Source organism: Haematobia irritans, chromosome 3 (genome assembly GCF_050003625.1).
Source record: "Haematobia irritans isolate KBUSLIRL chromosome 3, ASM5000362v1, whole genome shotgun sequence".
NCBI lineage: Eukaryota > Metazoa > Arthropoda > Insecta > Diptera > Muscidae > Haematobia > Haematobia irritans.
In genome coordinates, this window is record NC_134399.1 from 101,241,167 (window position 1) to 101,256,990 (window position 15,824).

A 15,824-nucleotide genomic window follows, 5' to 3' on the forward strand; every position below is an offset into this window, starting at 1 on the left:
AATTGCCATTTTTATAATCATATAATTATAAATAAACCATATTAGTCATTATGTCTTGTATGGCAATGCAATTTGTAAAGATACAGTACCAATAAAGACACAACAAAATAAAAATAAACACAATTTACTTGAAGTAATTTCTTTTGCCATAAATGTTGAATGGAAAAAGAGTGCAGAAACAGGCCTATTAACCAAATTGAAAATTCTTCATTTTCTTTTCTTTTTTAGATTCGTAACATCATACCCATTTTTTCCAACTCTCTCATACATGTATGGACCTAAACTCATGAGTCTATTGGAAAAAAGAGGAAGCATATAGACATCTTGTTATTTCAGATAATCTTTGGATGAACTGATCATGGTATGAAATAATAATTTCAAAATAAACACATCAACTATTACAATTCTTAGTCATAAACAATTTGCATACAAGAAATCACTTTATTCCCAAAATGAATGCAACACGACAAACAAGTGGACTAGGCCAAAGACAATAAACTCTAGGAAGATAGGAAACAAAGACAATAAACTCTAGGAAGATAGGAAATTGGCTACTGAGGAGATCAAACCATTTACCGTGTTAGTTTCATACTCGAACCAAACGCGTATACGACAAGTATTGACATAGCATTAAAATGCAAATAAAAAGAAATTAAGTACACGAAATAAGTTTCCATAAAGGGGAAAATATAATTTTTTGTTGTTGCCCAAAATTGCACATTGTTTCATTAAGAAAATTAAGTTTTTCATTTAAAAAATAAAAACGAAAAAAAAAATAAAATTTACAAACATGTATGGAACTAACATGGTAAATGCAACATTTGGTATGACGCAAGCCAATTTCCTATCTTCCTCAAGTTTATTGTCTTTGATAGGAAATTAGCTACTGAGGAGATCGAACAATTTACCGTATTAGTTTCATACTCGAACCGAACGTGTATACGACGTAATTTTTTGTTGTTGCCTAAAATTTAACATTGCTTCATTAAGAAAATTAAGTTTTTCATTTAAAAAATAAAAACGAAAAACAAATAAAAAAATACAAACATGTATGGAACTAACATGGTAAATGCAACATTTGGTATGACGCAAGCCTTAAGTTTATTGTCTTTGGACTAGGCAAGGTCACAAGCCGAACTGTTTGGTTGTTGGATATCAAAATGTGAACCATTGCCCGAAGAAAGCGAGAGAGAGAGAAAGAAAAAATGCCAATTCTCAACTCAAGCCGATGGAAACGGAATCTCTCTTGCTCGCTATCTATTTAAAGCTGATTGAGTTTCCGTTTCCATTATGATTGAGTGTAAAGTGGTGAGTATTTGGATTTCTCTCTTTGCTCAACAGGTTTTATTTTGCAACCAAACAACCAGTGCTGCCGCTAGTGACAAATTGAGTGAAGTAGATTTTGGAAAAAAGTGGAGTAGATTGAATAAAATTGAAGTAGCATACATTTTTGAAAACAAACAATAGAAATCATTTTATTATACCCTCCACCATAGGATGGGGGGTATATTAACTTTGTCATTCCGTTTGTAACACATCGAAATATTGCTCTAAGACCCCATAAAGTATATATATTCTGGGTCGTGGTGAAATTCTGAGTCGATCTGAGCATGTCCGTCCGTCCGTCTGTTGAAAAACGCTAACTTCCGAACGAAAGAATCTATCGACTTGAAACTTGGCACAAGTAGTTGTTATTGATGTAGGTCGGATGGTATTGCAAATGGGCCATATCGGTCCACTTTTACGTATAGCCCCCATATAAACGGACCCCCAAATTTGGCTTGCGGGGACTCTAAGAGAAGCAAATTTCATCCGATCCAGCTGAAATGTGGTACATGGCTTCAGCATATGATCTCTAACAACCATGCACAAATTGGTCCACATAGGTCCATAATTATATATAGCCCCCATATTAACTGATCCCCCGATTTGGCTTGCGGAGCCTCTAAGAAAACCAAATTCATCCGATCTGGCTGAAATTTGGTACATGGTGTAAGCATATGGTCTCTAACAACTATGCAAAAATTGGTCCACATTGGTTAATAATTCAATGATTTATTAACCTATGTTCATCGTAATTAAAGGAATAGGAAAAGCAATTAGGTACTATGGGGAAAAATTTAAAAATTTGAAGCAGAACAAAAAGTGAAGCAGATTTTTGAAAGAAGGAGTGACGAAGTAAATTTTGTGAAAATGAAGCAAAATACTTCGATTGAAGTAGTAGCGGCAGCACTGCAAACAACCACACTAGCAGTTTAATTCTTGCTCTTGTGTAGTTCAGTTGGTTTTATGTGTTACGATCATTTAGGAGTAAAGTGCAATATTTGGTCAAACTTTTGTGTGCTTTATTTATTTATATTAAAAAGTGTTTAGTGTGTTTCGAATTATTACATCATCCCTTCCACCAATTTTCACATGTATAGGCTTATAAGCAATCAATAAAGGCTGGTAAGTTCACTTTTTGTACTTTAATTTGTTTATTATACATACAATTGTTGGCGTAAGTCGAGTGTCCACTTTATCTAATGAGTATGTACTCCACTTATCTTGTGTTCCCTCGCCATCCTTCATATCATGCAGTGTTGCCAGGTTGGGGGTTTTCCCCCCAAATTTAGGGGTTTTTTACACGTTTAGGGGGATTTTTAGGGGTAACATTTATTTGGGGGGATTTTTGGGGGTAAAAGAAAATATCTTCGATCTTATAAAGTGGAGCATTTCTCAACAAAATTTGGAACAATTCTGGCATGAATTTTGAGAAAAAAATAAGGGAAGTCAACCCATATTCTTAAATACAAGCAAGTATGCAATGACATTCTTTTTTAAACGCATCTGTTGAAGGGCCATTTTTAATATTTGATACAATTAAAAACAAAGTTAGGTTAGGTGGCGGCCCGATGTATCAGGCTCACTTAGACTCACTTAGGGACCTCCTTAGACTCACTTAGGGACCTCCTTTTTATAGCCGAGTACGAACGGCGTTCCACATTGCAGTGCAACCATTTAGAAAAGCGTTGAAACCCTCAGAAATGTCACCAGCATTACTGAGGTGTTACTTTTTGGTGTTCTGTTGAAGCAGGAATCGAACCCGAATTTGTGACAAGGGGTGTAATGAATTTATCTAATGATTTTTATTTACTTCAAAGGAAAATTTTTAGCATAAAAAATTTATTTTGTCTAAAATTTTGTTCCTCAGAAAAAATCTTCTTTCAGTTTATATATTTGTGTTAAATTTAATTTTTATAGTGTATCACTACAGGATTTTTAACGAAATTTTGGGTCTCTTTTTGTACTTTTAACATACTTAAATTTTTTGGGGGTTTTTGAAAAACGTCTAGACCAATTTAGTGGTTTTCTTCTTAAGATTTGGGGGGAAGAATCAAAAATTACCTGGCAACACTGATCTCATGCAACAAATTTCCCGCCAAAAATTCTTAACTCTCACTCTCTTAAATTAAAATCTTAATGGGATAGTATTCGCCATAGTTAAACTGAAGGGGTCTAAGAGAGAAGTTAAAACTTAACACGAAAATAATAAAAACCAATCATAGAGAGGGAGTGTAAGAATCGGTTCCACTCAGTGTTATCAGTATGTATTTGTCTACCAATTGTTCCCAAATCAATACGCTTTCGTCTTAAATCCCCAATTTAAACTATTTATCTTGAAATCTCTTCCATTAAAAACAAATTTCCCTCCAAAAAATTCTTAGCTCTCGCTCTGTTTAATTTAAATCTTATTGAGCCAGAGAGAAGTTAAAAATGATCACGAACAAAACAATGAAAAAACCAATCAAACCAGGGAGTTCTTTTTTCAATATTTTTTTCTCCGTGGCCAGTACCGTAATACCCTCGCGAATAATTTAGTACCTTTCGCGTAGACATTTTGAGCTGATATCAGATGGAATAATGGTTTTCACAAAATATTTTAATATTTTGAGAAAGTCTTTAACAAACTTATTTGCTAATAGTCTTTTACAAATTTGGCAAAACAGACAAGTTCATGCGAGAAGAAACTATCGATTTTGTAAAAACTATAGTCAAAAACACATTTTTTTTTTTTTGAGTTTCAAGATTGTTTTAGTCGAAAAATGCATGCGATTCTACACCGAAAAAAAATGAACTGTTTTATAGGAAGAATGAACTACCTCGCATGAAAATTGAACTAAATTTTACTCCACATTTTGAGATTTCCACAAAGCGTTGTTAAAACCAGGAAATTTTAATGCCCTGTTGTACTTTTTAACTGCAGTTCACGAAATTACATCATCCCATAGAAGAAAAAATTATCTAAAAGTAAAGAAGAAAATCATTGGCGCCAAATCATGACCATTTTAACCATACAGTAGTTCATTCTTACTTTTTTTGGGAATCGTACGAAAATCTTCTTTTGCTTTAGTTCATATTGAACTTATGTGTACGGTCATTGAACTTTATACTCACGTTTAGTTCATAAAATTTTTGAGACATACTTAAAAAAAGTAAGATTTCATTAAGCTGTGGAAAATTTCGATAAAAATAAGAAAATTTAACTACAAGCAAATAATTTATTTTTCAATAAAAATAAGTTAAATTTAGCGTTAGTTTAACTACGGAAATTTTTTTCTGTGTATATTACGCTTCCACACGAACACTCTCTAGATAAGAAGTTATCGATTGTGTACTAAAATAATGTGAACCATTACAGTCACGGTCGAACCTCGAAAAATAATCTACCAACAAAAGAAAATCTTACCAAAAACTACCAAAAATATTATTTTGCAAAAATTTATTTCTTCGGAAAGTTTTGTCAAAATGTTATTTCTACAAAAAATGTTGTCAAAATTTTTTCTTCTGGAAAATGTTGTCAAAATTTTATTTTTGTCAACATTTTATTTCTATAGAAAATGTTATCAAAATTGTATTTCTATAGACAATTTTAAAAATCTTTTTATAGACACTATTTTAAAAATTTTATTTTTATAGAAACTTTTGTCAAAATTTTACTTCTATAGAAAATTTTGTCAAAATTTTATTTCGGTAGAAAATTTGTAAAATTTTTTTATATAGAAAATTTTGTCAAAATTTTATATCTATAGAAAATTTTGTCAAAATTTTATTTCTATAGAAAATTTTGTCAACATTTTATTTGTATAGAAAATGTTCTCAAAATTTTATAGAAAATTTTGTCAAAAAAATTTTTTTTGTATGTAAAATTTTGTCAAATTTTAATTCTATAGAAAATTTTGTAAAAATGTTATTTAGAAATAAAATTTTGACAAAATTGACTATAGAAATAAAATTTTGACAAAATTTTCTACAGAAAAAAATTTTGACAAAATTATCTATAGATATACAATTTTGACAAAATTTTCTATAGAACTATAGAAAATTTTGTCAAAATTGTATATCTATAGATAATTTTGTCAAAATTTTATTTCTATAGTCAATTTTGTCAAAATTTTATTTCTATAGTCAATTTTGTCAAAATTTTATTTCTTTAGAAAATTTTGTCAACATTTTATTTCTATAGAAAATTTTAACAAAATTTTGTTTCTGTAAAAAATGTAGTCAACATTTTTTTTTATAGAATATTTTGTCAAACTTTTTTTTCCATAGAAAATTTTGTCTAAATTTTATTTTTATAGAAATTTTTATCAAAATTTAATTTTTATAGAAAATTTGGTAAAAATTTTATATCTATCAAAAATTTTGTCAAAAGTTTATTTCTGTTTGGTCAAAATTTTATTTCTATAGAAAATTTTATCAAAATTTTGTCAAATTTTTATTTTTATTTATCTACAGAAAATTTATTAAGTACCATGAAGTAAGCGGATATGAAACTAAAAAAATAAGTAAGCGGATATGAAACTAAAAAAAATATTTAAAATTGAGGAGTTGACAAACAAAATTTTATTTTCTTTAAAATTCAGTCTAAAGGGTGAAAAGTAAAAGAAAATACCTATTTTGTACTTTCTTAAAAATTGTATTTTACATCCCTGAATCAAACTATGAAATTTAAAAGAGAATCTCTCTTGCTTGATATCTAAATCTCAGTGATGCCAACTCCCGAAGGCCAAAAAGCACCAGAAATATATTATAAATTGTAACATACTAGTTCCCACCATAAAAACTACTCCAGCCAGCTAAAATTGAATGTGCTACTAAAACATCCAAAGATGTAGTTTAGAACTTCTGGGTATTCATTTGATTTGAAGCATATTTAATTTTATCTATGTATTTATGTACAGCTTTATAAAGGGTGATTCTTTTGAGGTTAGGATTTTCATGCATTAGTATTTGACAGATCACGTGGGATTTCAGACATGGTGTCAAAGAGAAAGATGCTCAGTATGCTTTGACATTTCATCATGAATAGACTTACGATCTGCCACAACGTCGAATTTTCAGTGAATGGGCCCTAGAAAAGTTGGCAGAAAATCCGCTTTTTTATCGACAAATTTTGTTCAGCGATGAGGCTCATTTCTGGTTGAATGGCTACGTAAATAAGCAAAATTGCCGCATTTGGAGTGAAGAGCAACCAGAAGCCGTTCAAGAACTGCCCATGCATCCCGAAAAATGCACTGTTTGGTGTGGTTTGTACGCTGGTGGAATCATTGGACCGTATTTTTTCAAAGATGCTGTTGGACGCAATGTTACGGTGAATGGCGATCGCTATCATTCGATGCTAACAAACTTTTTGTTGCCAAAAATGGAAGAACTGAACTTGGTTGACATGTGGTTTCAACAAGATGGCGCTACATGCCACACAGCTCGCGATTCTATGGCCATTTTGAGGGAAAACTTCGGAGAACAATTCATCTCAAGAAATGGACCGGTAAGTTGGCCACCAAGATCATGCGATTTGACGCCTTTAGACTATTTTTTGTGGGGCTACGTCAAGTCTAAAGTCTACAGAAATAAGCCAGCAACTATTCCAGCTTTGGAAGACAACATTTCCGAAGAAATTCGGGCTATTCCGGCCGAAATGCTCGAAAAAGTTGCCCAAAATTGGACTTTCCGAATGGACCACCTAAGACGCAGCCGCGGTCAACATTTAAATGAAATTATCTTCAAAAAGTAAATGTCATGGACCAATCTAACGTTTCAAATAAAGAACCGATGAGATTTTGCAAATTTTATGCGTTTTTTTTAAAAAAAAAGTTATCAAGCTCTTAACAAATCACCCTTTATTTGTTAATGAATACTATTTTGACTTTCGAATGTCAAATTATGTTTTTTCAGAGGAGAAAAAAAATTTGTCTACATTAAATTTGCAAATATTAATATTTGCAGGGAGTCTATTTCTTATTTCAATTATGAGTGATTTTATGAATTTAACCCTGCCAACATTTTTTGATTTTGACGGCGCTTCTGAGAATCCCCACCACGTCGAAAACAGTCGTATACGATATCCAAAACTCCTCGCAAAAGCGCCGTCACTATTGAGAAGTTGTACCACGCCAAGTTACTACAAAAAAGAATCGCATGAGTGCAATTATTAGGTGCCTTTTTAGATAAGTTTAGAACGACGCCAATAAGAGCCCCTTCAAACTAAGAATCATTGTGGTTGAGTAAAACACGATTGTTTAGATGTTTATTAATTGGATTAAACATTTATATATTCTTGTAAATATAACATTTATACGACTATCACATCAAATTTAACATAATTTTTTGCATTAATAAAAGAATGATAGGACTGTTTTCTTTTAGCACTGGATACCCTAGGCCGTGAAGGACTAAAAGAAAACAGAGTTTTCATTTATCTAGGACATCTCCAAAAATATGCAACACTGTCATCAGCTGTTTAAAAACAATTACAGAAAAGAAGTGAAATCTTGCATTTTTAATGTATGAAATGCCCCAATTAATAATAAATATTTACTGCTGCGATTATTTATGACACCGTACCACTTTGAATTTCATGTTTTTCGATAAATTAGTCACAATAAATTGCTATTGTGAATCGATGAAGCGTCACTTTATCAAAATACAATCTGGCAACATCGGCGCGACTTGCACTGATGATATGTTCTGGATAGAAAACCAGTGCAACGATGTTCTGGATAACACATACAAATGTTGCATCCAGTGCTAAAAGAAAACAGCCCTGATGTTAAGATACAAGTAGCAAGCGTTTTTATTCTCGATGTCTGGAAAAATATGTGAAAAACTATCACTTTATTCCATTTGGAAAATCGAAAATTGTTCACCAATATACGTTTCACAATTTTGAGCGAAATAACTATGTTTTCAGCACTTCATTCTCGTTTTTATTTAAATAAATTATAATAAGCTAGTTGCGCTTGGTGTTTCACAAAATATAAAATGGCTCTTGTAACAATAGTGATGGCAAAATACTTTCATGTACATTTTGTACTTTTTGATACGCTTCCCCATCACAGTTGGCGATTGTTGTAGTGTCACTTACGAGTCTGTGGTAGCGATGAAGATGAAATGGAACTTTGAAATGCTGGTAGGGTAAAAATCAATTTCTATATTTTGCAATATAATTGAGTTTCTTAAGCTTTCGACAGTCTAATCAGAATTTTTTATGAAAAGTTGTCGTCAATATTGCTCAACTTAAAAAAAGCACTAAATAAAAACGCCACAAAGTACCAAGTTAGTGCTTTTTTTGAATAGGCACTAAAAAGGCAATTTGGTGCTTTTTGGGAATCAAAAAGCTCTAAATTTGTTGTTAAAAGCACCAAATTGGCATCATTGTGTTTTAGCATTCCTTTGGGCCGCCAATTATTCGAACGCCGTCGAGTATATTTCGACTCTATTCTCCGCAAGCGAAAATGCGTTTATTTAGTATTGCAGCTATGACTAAAACAGTATTGCACGAAATGCCAGATTAATCATCCCTGTGGAGCAATTTGTTTATTATTATTTTTAATTTTTGAAGAGTCAAGCACATAAAACTTTTACCCAAGATGTCTCGAGAAGAAAAACAACTAGATATGACCTTGGATGCAGTGCAAACCCGTCTCAATGATTTAAAGATCTCTATTGGTGCAATGGTACATAAATTGGAAACTGAATATGAATTCATCAATTGGCCCACATTTCTGGATAACTTTGCCTTGATTTCTAGCCATGTACGTAGAATTATGTGAAATAATAATGGGTTCAACTTTTTTACATAGTTGGTATTATGTTTAATAGCTTACTAGCCTTTCCAAAATCTTATCAAAGGAAATGTGCCCGCCACTACGAAATCGCACTGTTCTGCCACTCATGTTATCACCCGAACGTGATGAACTCCTTCTTAATATGACGCAAGGAAGGGTGCCGGTTTTTTCACATGATATTGTTCCAGATTACTTGCGTACAAAACCAGATCCTATTGCCGAACAAAAAATGTTGCAAAATGAACAAAAGGCTGCAAATCTCTCGGCAGAGGCTGCCGTAAAACAAGTGGCCCAACACAATAAAGTGGTCTCGCATATCTTGGATATGGTGAGTAAAAAACGTGAAGAATGGGACATTGAATCATCTTCAAGGGCTGGAATACAACAGACAAGTAGTGTGGCCGAAACCAATGCATTGGTGGCAGCCGTTGGAATGGGTAAAGGATTAAAATTGGGAATGCCCATGCCAGTACCTGGAGGTGGCCCTGGAAGTATGATGGTGCCACCGGCAATCCGTCCTCCGGCACCAATGAGTTCTGTAAGCCCTGGCGGTGTGAGCCAATTGGGAAAAGCCCCATCAGCTATAAAGACAAATATTAAATCTGCCATGCAAGTGCATCCTTTCCAACGATAGACTGTTGCATTGCACCTAATATAGTAATCGTGTATTATAATAAGATATATGTTTATAATAAATTATGTAGAATATAGATTTGTTGCAATTTGCGAAATATCATGGTGAAATTGTTCGTCCACTGGGCAAATGGACTCACAGAGTAATGAAATCTTGTTACTAACGAACCAAAATTGAATAAATATATCGTCATTTGCTGCAGTTAGTCCTAAATCTTAACAACATTGTAATATAAAGCAAAGGAATTATTATCCTACTTCCTAGAAATTTCATACTGAACAATGATGGTACACATGACATGAACTATCTCCAAAACACGTTTTATATTTTGGGTGACACTGGGATAGAACCCATAAACAGGCCATTATTGCACTGTGACTCTCATAATAGACATGAAAGAAGAACAGATGCCAATTTAAGAAACAGACCACCGTGTTATAATATCACTGTGACGCAAAATTCAACTTTTTGTCTCCAAACAAAAAATCATTTATCCCAGCCGAAAGTACTCAATGAGAGGAGAAAAGTAATTTCTGGATTTTGCCAGATGGGTTGCCGTTTGTATTTTATGAACCTCTAAATTTTTGTCGCCAAATTTGATTTTGAGCACTTTTTGCAATTTTCGTATGACCATAGCTCGAAAAATGCTGTGAATTAATTTTTGAGGTATTCATTAAAGTTGTAGCTCTTAACTCGACCAACAATATTAATATATTAAACTGAATATGAATGAAGTTAACCAATGTGGTATCACAATGGACTGAATAGTCTAAGTGAGCCCGATACATCAGGCTGCCACCTAACCTAACCTAAGCTGAATATATTAAGTTGGAAAATTTTCATCTTCATTCTCAAAACTGTTGAAAATTTTACCAAACAGTCGGTGGAAGAAATGTAGTCTATAAAATTATGAACAACTTTGTAGTATATGCCAAATTCATCTGACCGGCAACCAATCTAGCAAAATCCAGATATTACTTTTTCTTCTCTCATCGAGTACTTTCGACTGAGATAAGTGATTTTTTGTTTGGATTTTTTGTGTTGCACTGTGCATGTTTTATAGTGAGGAGAATTTTCGTGAATCGCCATGAATATTTATTGCACTGAAACCAATTATAAATAGACGAAGACAATGAATCAAGTTGTTTTCCATAACATTTATTTCAAGATCTACAAATCTTTCACAAATCAATGATCTCCCTTTTCGCCAGACAATATCGGTTTCCATTCATTAGGATTTACAAAAATATTTGATACTGTTCCTCGTAAAGTGTATATGCCACGATTCAAAGGAACCGGCTTTGGTTTCTTGGCAGCTTCCGCTAACCACTTCTCCCAGGCTTCTGCTGCAGCTCGACGTCGTTGTTCTTCCACCTCACGTCGCCTCTGCTCCTGTTCTTGTTTTTTCAAACGACGACGTTCTTCTTGCAAACGCTTGGTACGCTCCCATTCGTCTAAGTGAGACTTTATCTCTTCATTGTTTAGTTCACAATAAAGGACTTTTTCAGTATTCTTCGACTTTTGTTCACAAGATCTCTCATTGAGTTGTGTAGTCACCTTTTTTTGCAGCTTTGCTTTATTTTGCAGCCACTGATTATACTTTTCTTGAGACAACCGTTTCCTTTCTTCTAATTCTTGACGTTTTTGTTCTTCGATTTCTCTACGACGGGCAGCTTGGATAGACAAATGTTTTCTTTTGGAAAAATCAAAAAAGAAATTGCAAGTTAAAGATGCAAAATAAATGGTTATTCTATTCTATACTTTTTAGCCGAGAGCCATGTCTCGTATGCCTCTTCAGGTTTTCTTTCTATTTTTGCATTTTCCCAATGTTTACGATATGAAAATGTACAATCGCCTCCGTTGGGGTAATTTTCTTCCGATTTCAAATCCAATGGTGGAACTATATCGCTTTTATTATCCGGTATTTGTATAGAGTTTTTTCCACTTCCATAAATTTCATTACACGACTGGCATCTCTTATCCAAATATTTCGGAACATCGGTATGTCTACTTTAACATGAAATTAAAAATCTTTAAATATATTTTATATTTCAAAACTAATATTAAATCTAAGAAAGACGACCTAAGGCTTAACGTGTCGCAGTTTGATCTAAATCTAAATGTCCCACTCAAACCAATCGAAATTACCCATTGAATTCAATTTTGTATAGGTAGTTTCCAACCTTGTACTCAATACTTACTTTAAACTGACATTGGGGTCTAAACTACGACTAGTCAGATTAGATTCTTCACTATTATTGAATGGTGATGAAAATGTACTACGTACGGATTCACCACCACCGTTTTCAGCATATCTGGGAGTATTAAATGCCATTTGTTGTTCTTGCAGAAATTGAAACTAATTCAAGTTTTCGATAAGTGATGATGAATCTATGATGTTAGTTTTTCTATTAATTTGTGATTAAACGAATTAAAAATATATTTGTAATATTTTTTGCTTTTAGTTTTAAAACCTTTTTTAATTGACAAATATTGACTTAAGTTTCAAAAGCTGTTTAAATTAAAGGTTCTGTGTATAAATACATGATAATGGAAAAACGTATGATTAATAACTGAATTGGGAAATCAGTCTCAAATAGGCAATGAGAAGCCATCGTATCCACAGCTAACTTTTTTCTTTGTTTCAGTCAAACTAAAACATGCTTCAGTGTAATCGAGCTTACAAAATAACACACAGAGTTTGCTATTTTAGCAAATAGTGAGAGTTTTGCCTATTTCTCCAAACTTTTCTGCTGTTTCTACTAATAAGAAATTTCTTTGGGTGTAGATTTTTTACTTCAAATGAAATCTTTGGAAATCGAGAACGTATTCAGGGAGAGTCGGAAGACAATGGAAGTATTAACTGATATTAATGTGCTATCATGGACAGCATTGGAACACAAAACTGACCAACAATTACTGCAAATACTGCAGCAATTGTATAATATACCGGAATAAAGGCAAATGTACTGGCGGTACGGACTTATACAAAAATAAAAATTAACTTACAGTACGCAAAATGCGTTAGTCTTAAATGAGAAAGGTGGCAAGTTCAATTACATAGCAGAAAGTATTATTTCTAGAATTTTTGACTTCATCATTAGTTCGAATGTGGTACAGGGTATAATAAGTTTGTGCATTTGTATGTAACGCCAAGAAGGAAAAGTCTGAGATCCATCGTTTAGTATACCGATCGTCTTAGAATTAAATTCTGAGTCGATTTAGCGATGTCTGTCTGTCTGTCCGTCCGTCTGTCTGTATATGTAATTTTGTGTGCAAAGTACAGCTCGCAGTTTAAGTCCGATCGTCCTCAAATTTGGCACAGAGTTTTACATTGACTCAAAGACAATCGCTATTGCTTTTGAAAAAAAAAATCGGTTCAGATTTAGATATAGCTGCTATGTATATACATCATCAATCTCGTCATAATTGACGTATTTATCAACATATTTTCTAAAAATTTCGGGCAGCCGAATGCTTTAGAGATTTCGTAAGATATACAAACTATCAGCGAAATCGGTTCAGATTTTCGTCCGATTTGCACTTATATGACTTCAAAAGCCACAGCCTTGCCCTCATTTGCTTCAAATTTTGCACAAGGAGTACGTTTAATAGTATCATAATGTGTGCCAAATTTGGTTGAAATCGGTTCAGATTTAGATATAGCTCATATATATCTTTCGTCCGATTTGCACATATATGTCCTCAAAAGCCAGAGTTTTGCCATGAGTTGCTTCAAATTTGGCATAACAAGTACTTTCAATAGTATCGTTAAGTGTGCCAAATTTGGTGCAAATCGGTTCAGATTTTGATATAGCTCCCATATATATTTTTCGTCCGATTTGCACTTATATGACTTCAAAAGCCAGAGTTTTGCCCTAATTTCTTTAAAATTTTGCACAAGGAATACGTTTAATAGTATCATTAAGTGTGCCAAATTTTGTTGAAATTGGTTCAGATTTAGATATAGCTTCCATATATATCATTCGCCCGATTGACACCCAAATGACCACGGAGGCCAAAATTATTCGCATATCTTGGCGAGATCTAACCAATTTCCTTGTAAAATCGTCACTGCTGAGTAGCAAAAATTTTAAATATCACTCAAATTGTCCTATATCTCGAATACGTATGTATCGTCCGATAAATAATAAATGTTGTTTTGTACAATTGTATCAAAATTGCTCTAGCTTCTAGCGATATTGTAGAAGTACAAAAACTTGTCTCCAAATCGTTTCATATATAAATATTTGTATATGGGAATATAAACCTTGATAATAAACCCCAACAAATTTGAGGGAGTTGAGATGGTAACACAAATTTTGATCTACATAGTGGTGAAGGGTGTAATATAGTCGGCCCCGCCCGACTTTCGACTTTACTTACTTGTTTCCTTATGATTCAGAGTTTTATATTATTCGCAACGTCCTATGGAGTATGGTTTAGTATTGATCTCTTTGTTCTGTACTGGGTATAATTAGATATAGTCCCGATATGTCGGATAGATTTGGAAACTTGCTGGACGGGGTTTTTTTTTTTTTTTTGATCTGCTTGGATCTAAGCGTGAGATGTTGGTATTCTCACTTCAAAATCCAAATTGATTTATATCGGGTCATAATCAAATAGTTTTATGTACAGTCAATCTAAAAATTTAATTTCTTGATCCTTCTGATGGCTTATTTTTATTCGATACGATTGAAATTGGTATGTTAGTTGATTGAAATTAGGTTAGTATCCACCATCTAGCACAAAGAAATCCATTTCGAACCAAGCAATTATGGAGAAATGGACGATTTACAGCTGCTTTCATCTACCAGCCAAGATACAACATAATAAATGCGGCCAATATTAGAAAAATAAATTCGCGTAGTGATATCGAACAATAGTTATATTGGCACCAGATCAATCTATTTTTTTAATAGGTTATAGCCTGCGCTACGTGGAAAATCGGGATATTTAAATTGTTTTACCCGTTTACCCCTGGACAGTCATCCTTCGTCAAAATGACGAGGCGTAATTCCATTTTCGATTTTAAATGCATTTTTGTCGATTGGGAAAATTTAAGTTATAATAATTCAACCATTTCATTTATGTTCTATCCCAGCAAGCATTTACATATTATTATAAGCGTTTTGTAAGCGTTCAAATGTAAGTGAAACACTTATGAAACGTTTGCTGTGACACTTACAAAAGACATCAAAGCGTTTTATAATCGAAAAGCACCCTTATTTAAAAGACGATTGCAAAACATGTTTTCTAAGTATTGTAATTACACGTTTTCTAAATGCTTAAAATACACGTTTTGCAAATGCTTAAAAAACACGATTTTTTAATGAAATTAACGTTTAAAACATTTTTATTGTTTCGAATCTGTTTTTTTATTAATTAACTAGAAAACATATTTAATGTTATTTTTTTATTAGTATAAAAATATAAAATTAAAATATAAAAACAAGTAAGTAAAGTCTAAAGTCGGGCGGGGCCGACTATATTATACCCTTCACCACCATGTATAGACCAATATTTGTGTTACCATCTCAACTACATCAAATTCGCTGGGAGGGCTATATAAAGGTTTGCATTTCCAGATACAAATACTTATAATGGAGACAATTTTTTGTACTTCTACAAAATCTCTAGAATTAAAATTGAAATCGGCTAACGACCTGGAATGAAACACAATGTTAAGAAAAAACCAGTAAGGAAAGTCTAAAGTCGGGCGGGGCCGACTATATTATACCCTGCACCACTTTGTAGATCTAAATCTTCGATACCATATCCCATCCGTCAAATGTGTTGGGGGCTATATATAAAGGTTTGTCCCAAATACATAAATTTAAATATCACTCGATCTGGAAGAATTCGATAGAATTCTACAAAATCTATAGACTCAAAATTTAAGTCGGCTAATGCACTAGGGTGGAACACAATGTTAGTAAAAAACCAGTAAGGAAAGTCTAAAGTCGGGCGGGGCCGACTATATTATACCCTGCACCACTTTGTAGATCTAAATTTTCGATACCATATCACATCCGTCAAATGTGTCGGGGGCTATATATAAAGGTTTGTCCCAAATACAT

The 15,824-nt window shown here is 33.0% G+C and overlaps 2 protein-coding genes across 3 annotated transcripts; one reads left to right on the top strand and one right to left on the bottom strand.

Annotated features, from left to right (window-relative positions):
* Nucleotides 1-8,843: 8,843 nt before the first annotated feature.
* Nucleotides 8,844-9,820, top strand: MED8 (mediator complex subunit 8). Its single transcript, XM_075300830.1, has 2 exons — nt 8,844-9,077; nt 9,145-9,820. The coding sequence occupies exons 1-2, from the start codon at nt 8,913-8,915 to the stop codon at nt 9,742-9,744; spliced, it is 765 nt and encodes a 254-aa protein (XP_075156945.1). The 5' UTR covers nt 8,844-8,912; the 3' UTR covers nt 9,745-9,820.
* Nucleotides 9,821-10,886: 1,066 nt separating this feature from the next.
* On the bottom strand, nt 10,887-12,245 carry LOC142229045 (uncharacterized). 2 transcript variants are annotated; one of them, XM_075299584.1, is made up of 3 exons: nt 11,946-12,245; nt 11,506-11,751; nt 10,887-11,437 (listed from the first exon to the last, which is right to left on the bottom strand). In XM_075299584.1, exons 1-3 carry the CDS (start codon nt 12,077-12,079, stop codon nt 10,933-10,935), a joined length of 885 nt encoding a protein of 294 aa, XP_075155699.1. In that variant the 5' UTR covers nt 12,080-12,245; the 3' UTR covers nt 10,887-10,932. The 2 variants fall into 2 exon arrangements, with proteins under 2 accessions (XP_075155699.1, XP_075155698.1); XM_075299583.1 differs by having other exon boundaries at nt 11,506-11,754.
* Between the last annotated feature and the right edge of the window lie 3,579 nt (nt 12,246-15,824).

Coding starts and splice junctions, on each gene's coding strand:
- MED8 (XM_075300830.1), top strand. CDS start 8,913: ATGTCTCGAGAAGAAAAACAACTAGATATGACCTTGGATGCAGTGCAA. Junction 9,078..9,144: donor TTGCCTTGATTTCTAGCCAT/GTACGTAGAATT, acceptor TATGTTTAATAG/CTTACTAGCCTTTCCAAAAT.
- LOC142229045 (XM_075299583.1), bottom strand. CDS start 12,079: ATGGCATTTAATACTCCCAGATATGCTGAAAACGGTGGTGGTGAATCC. Junction 11,755..11,945: donor GACCCCAATGTCAGTTTAAA/GTAAGTATTGAG, acceptor TTCATGTTAAAG/TAGACATACCGATGTTCCGA. Junction 11,438..11,505: donor ACATGGCTCTCGGCTAAAAA/GTATAGAATAGA, acceptor TTTTTCCAAAAG/AAAACATTTGTCTATCCAAG.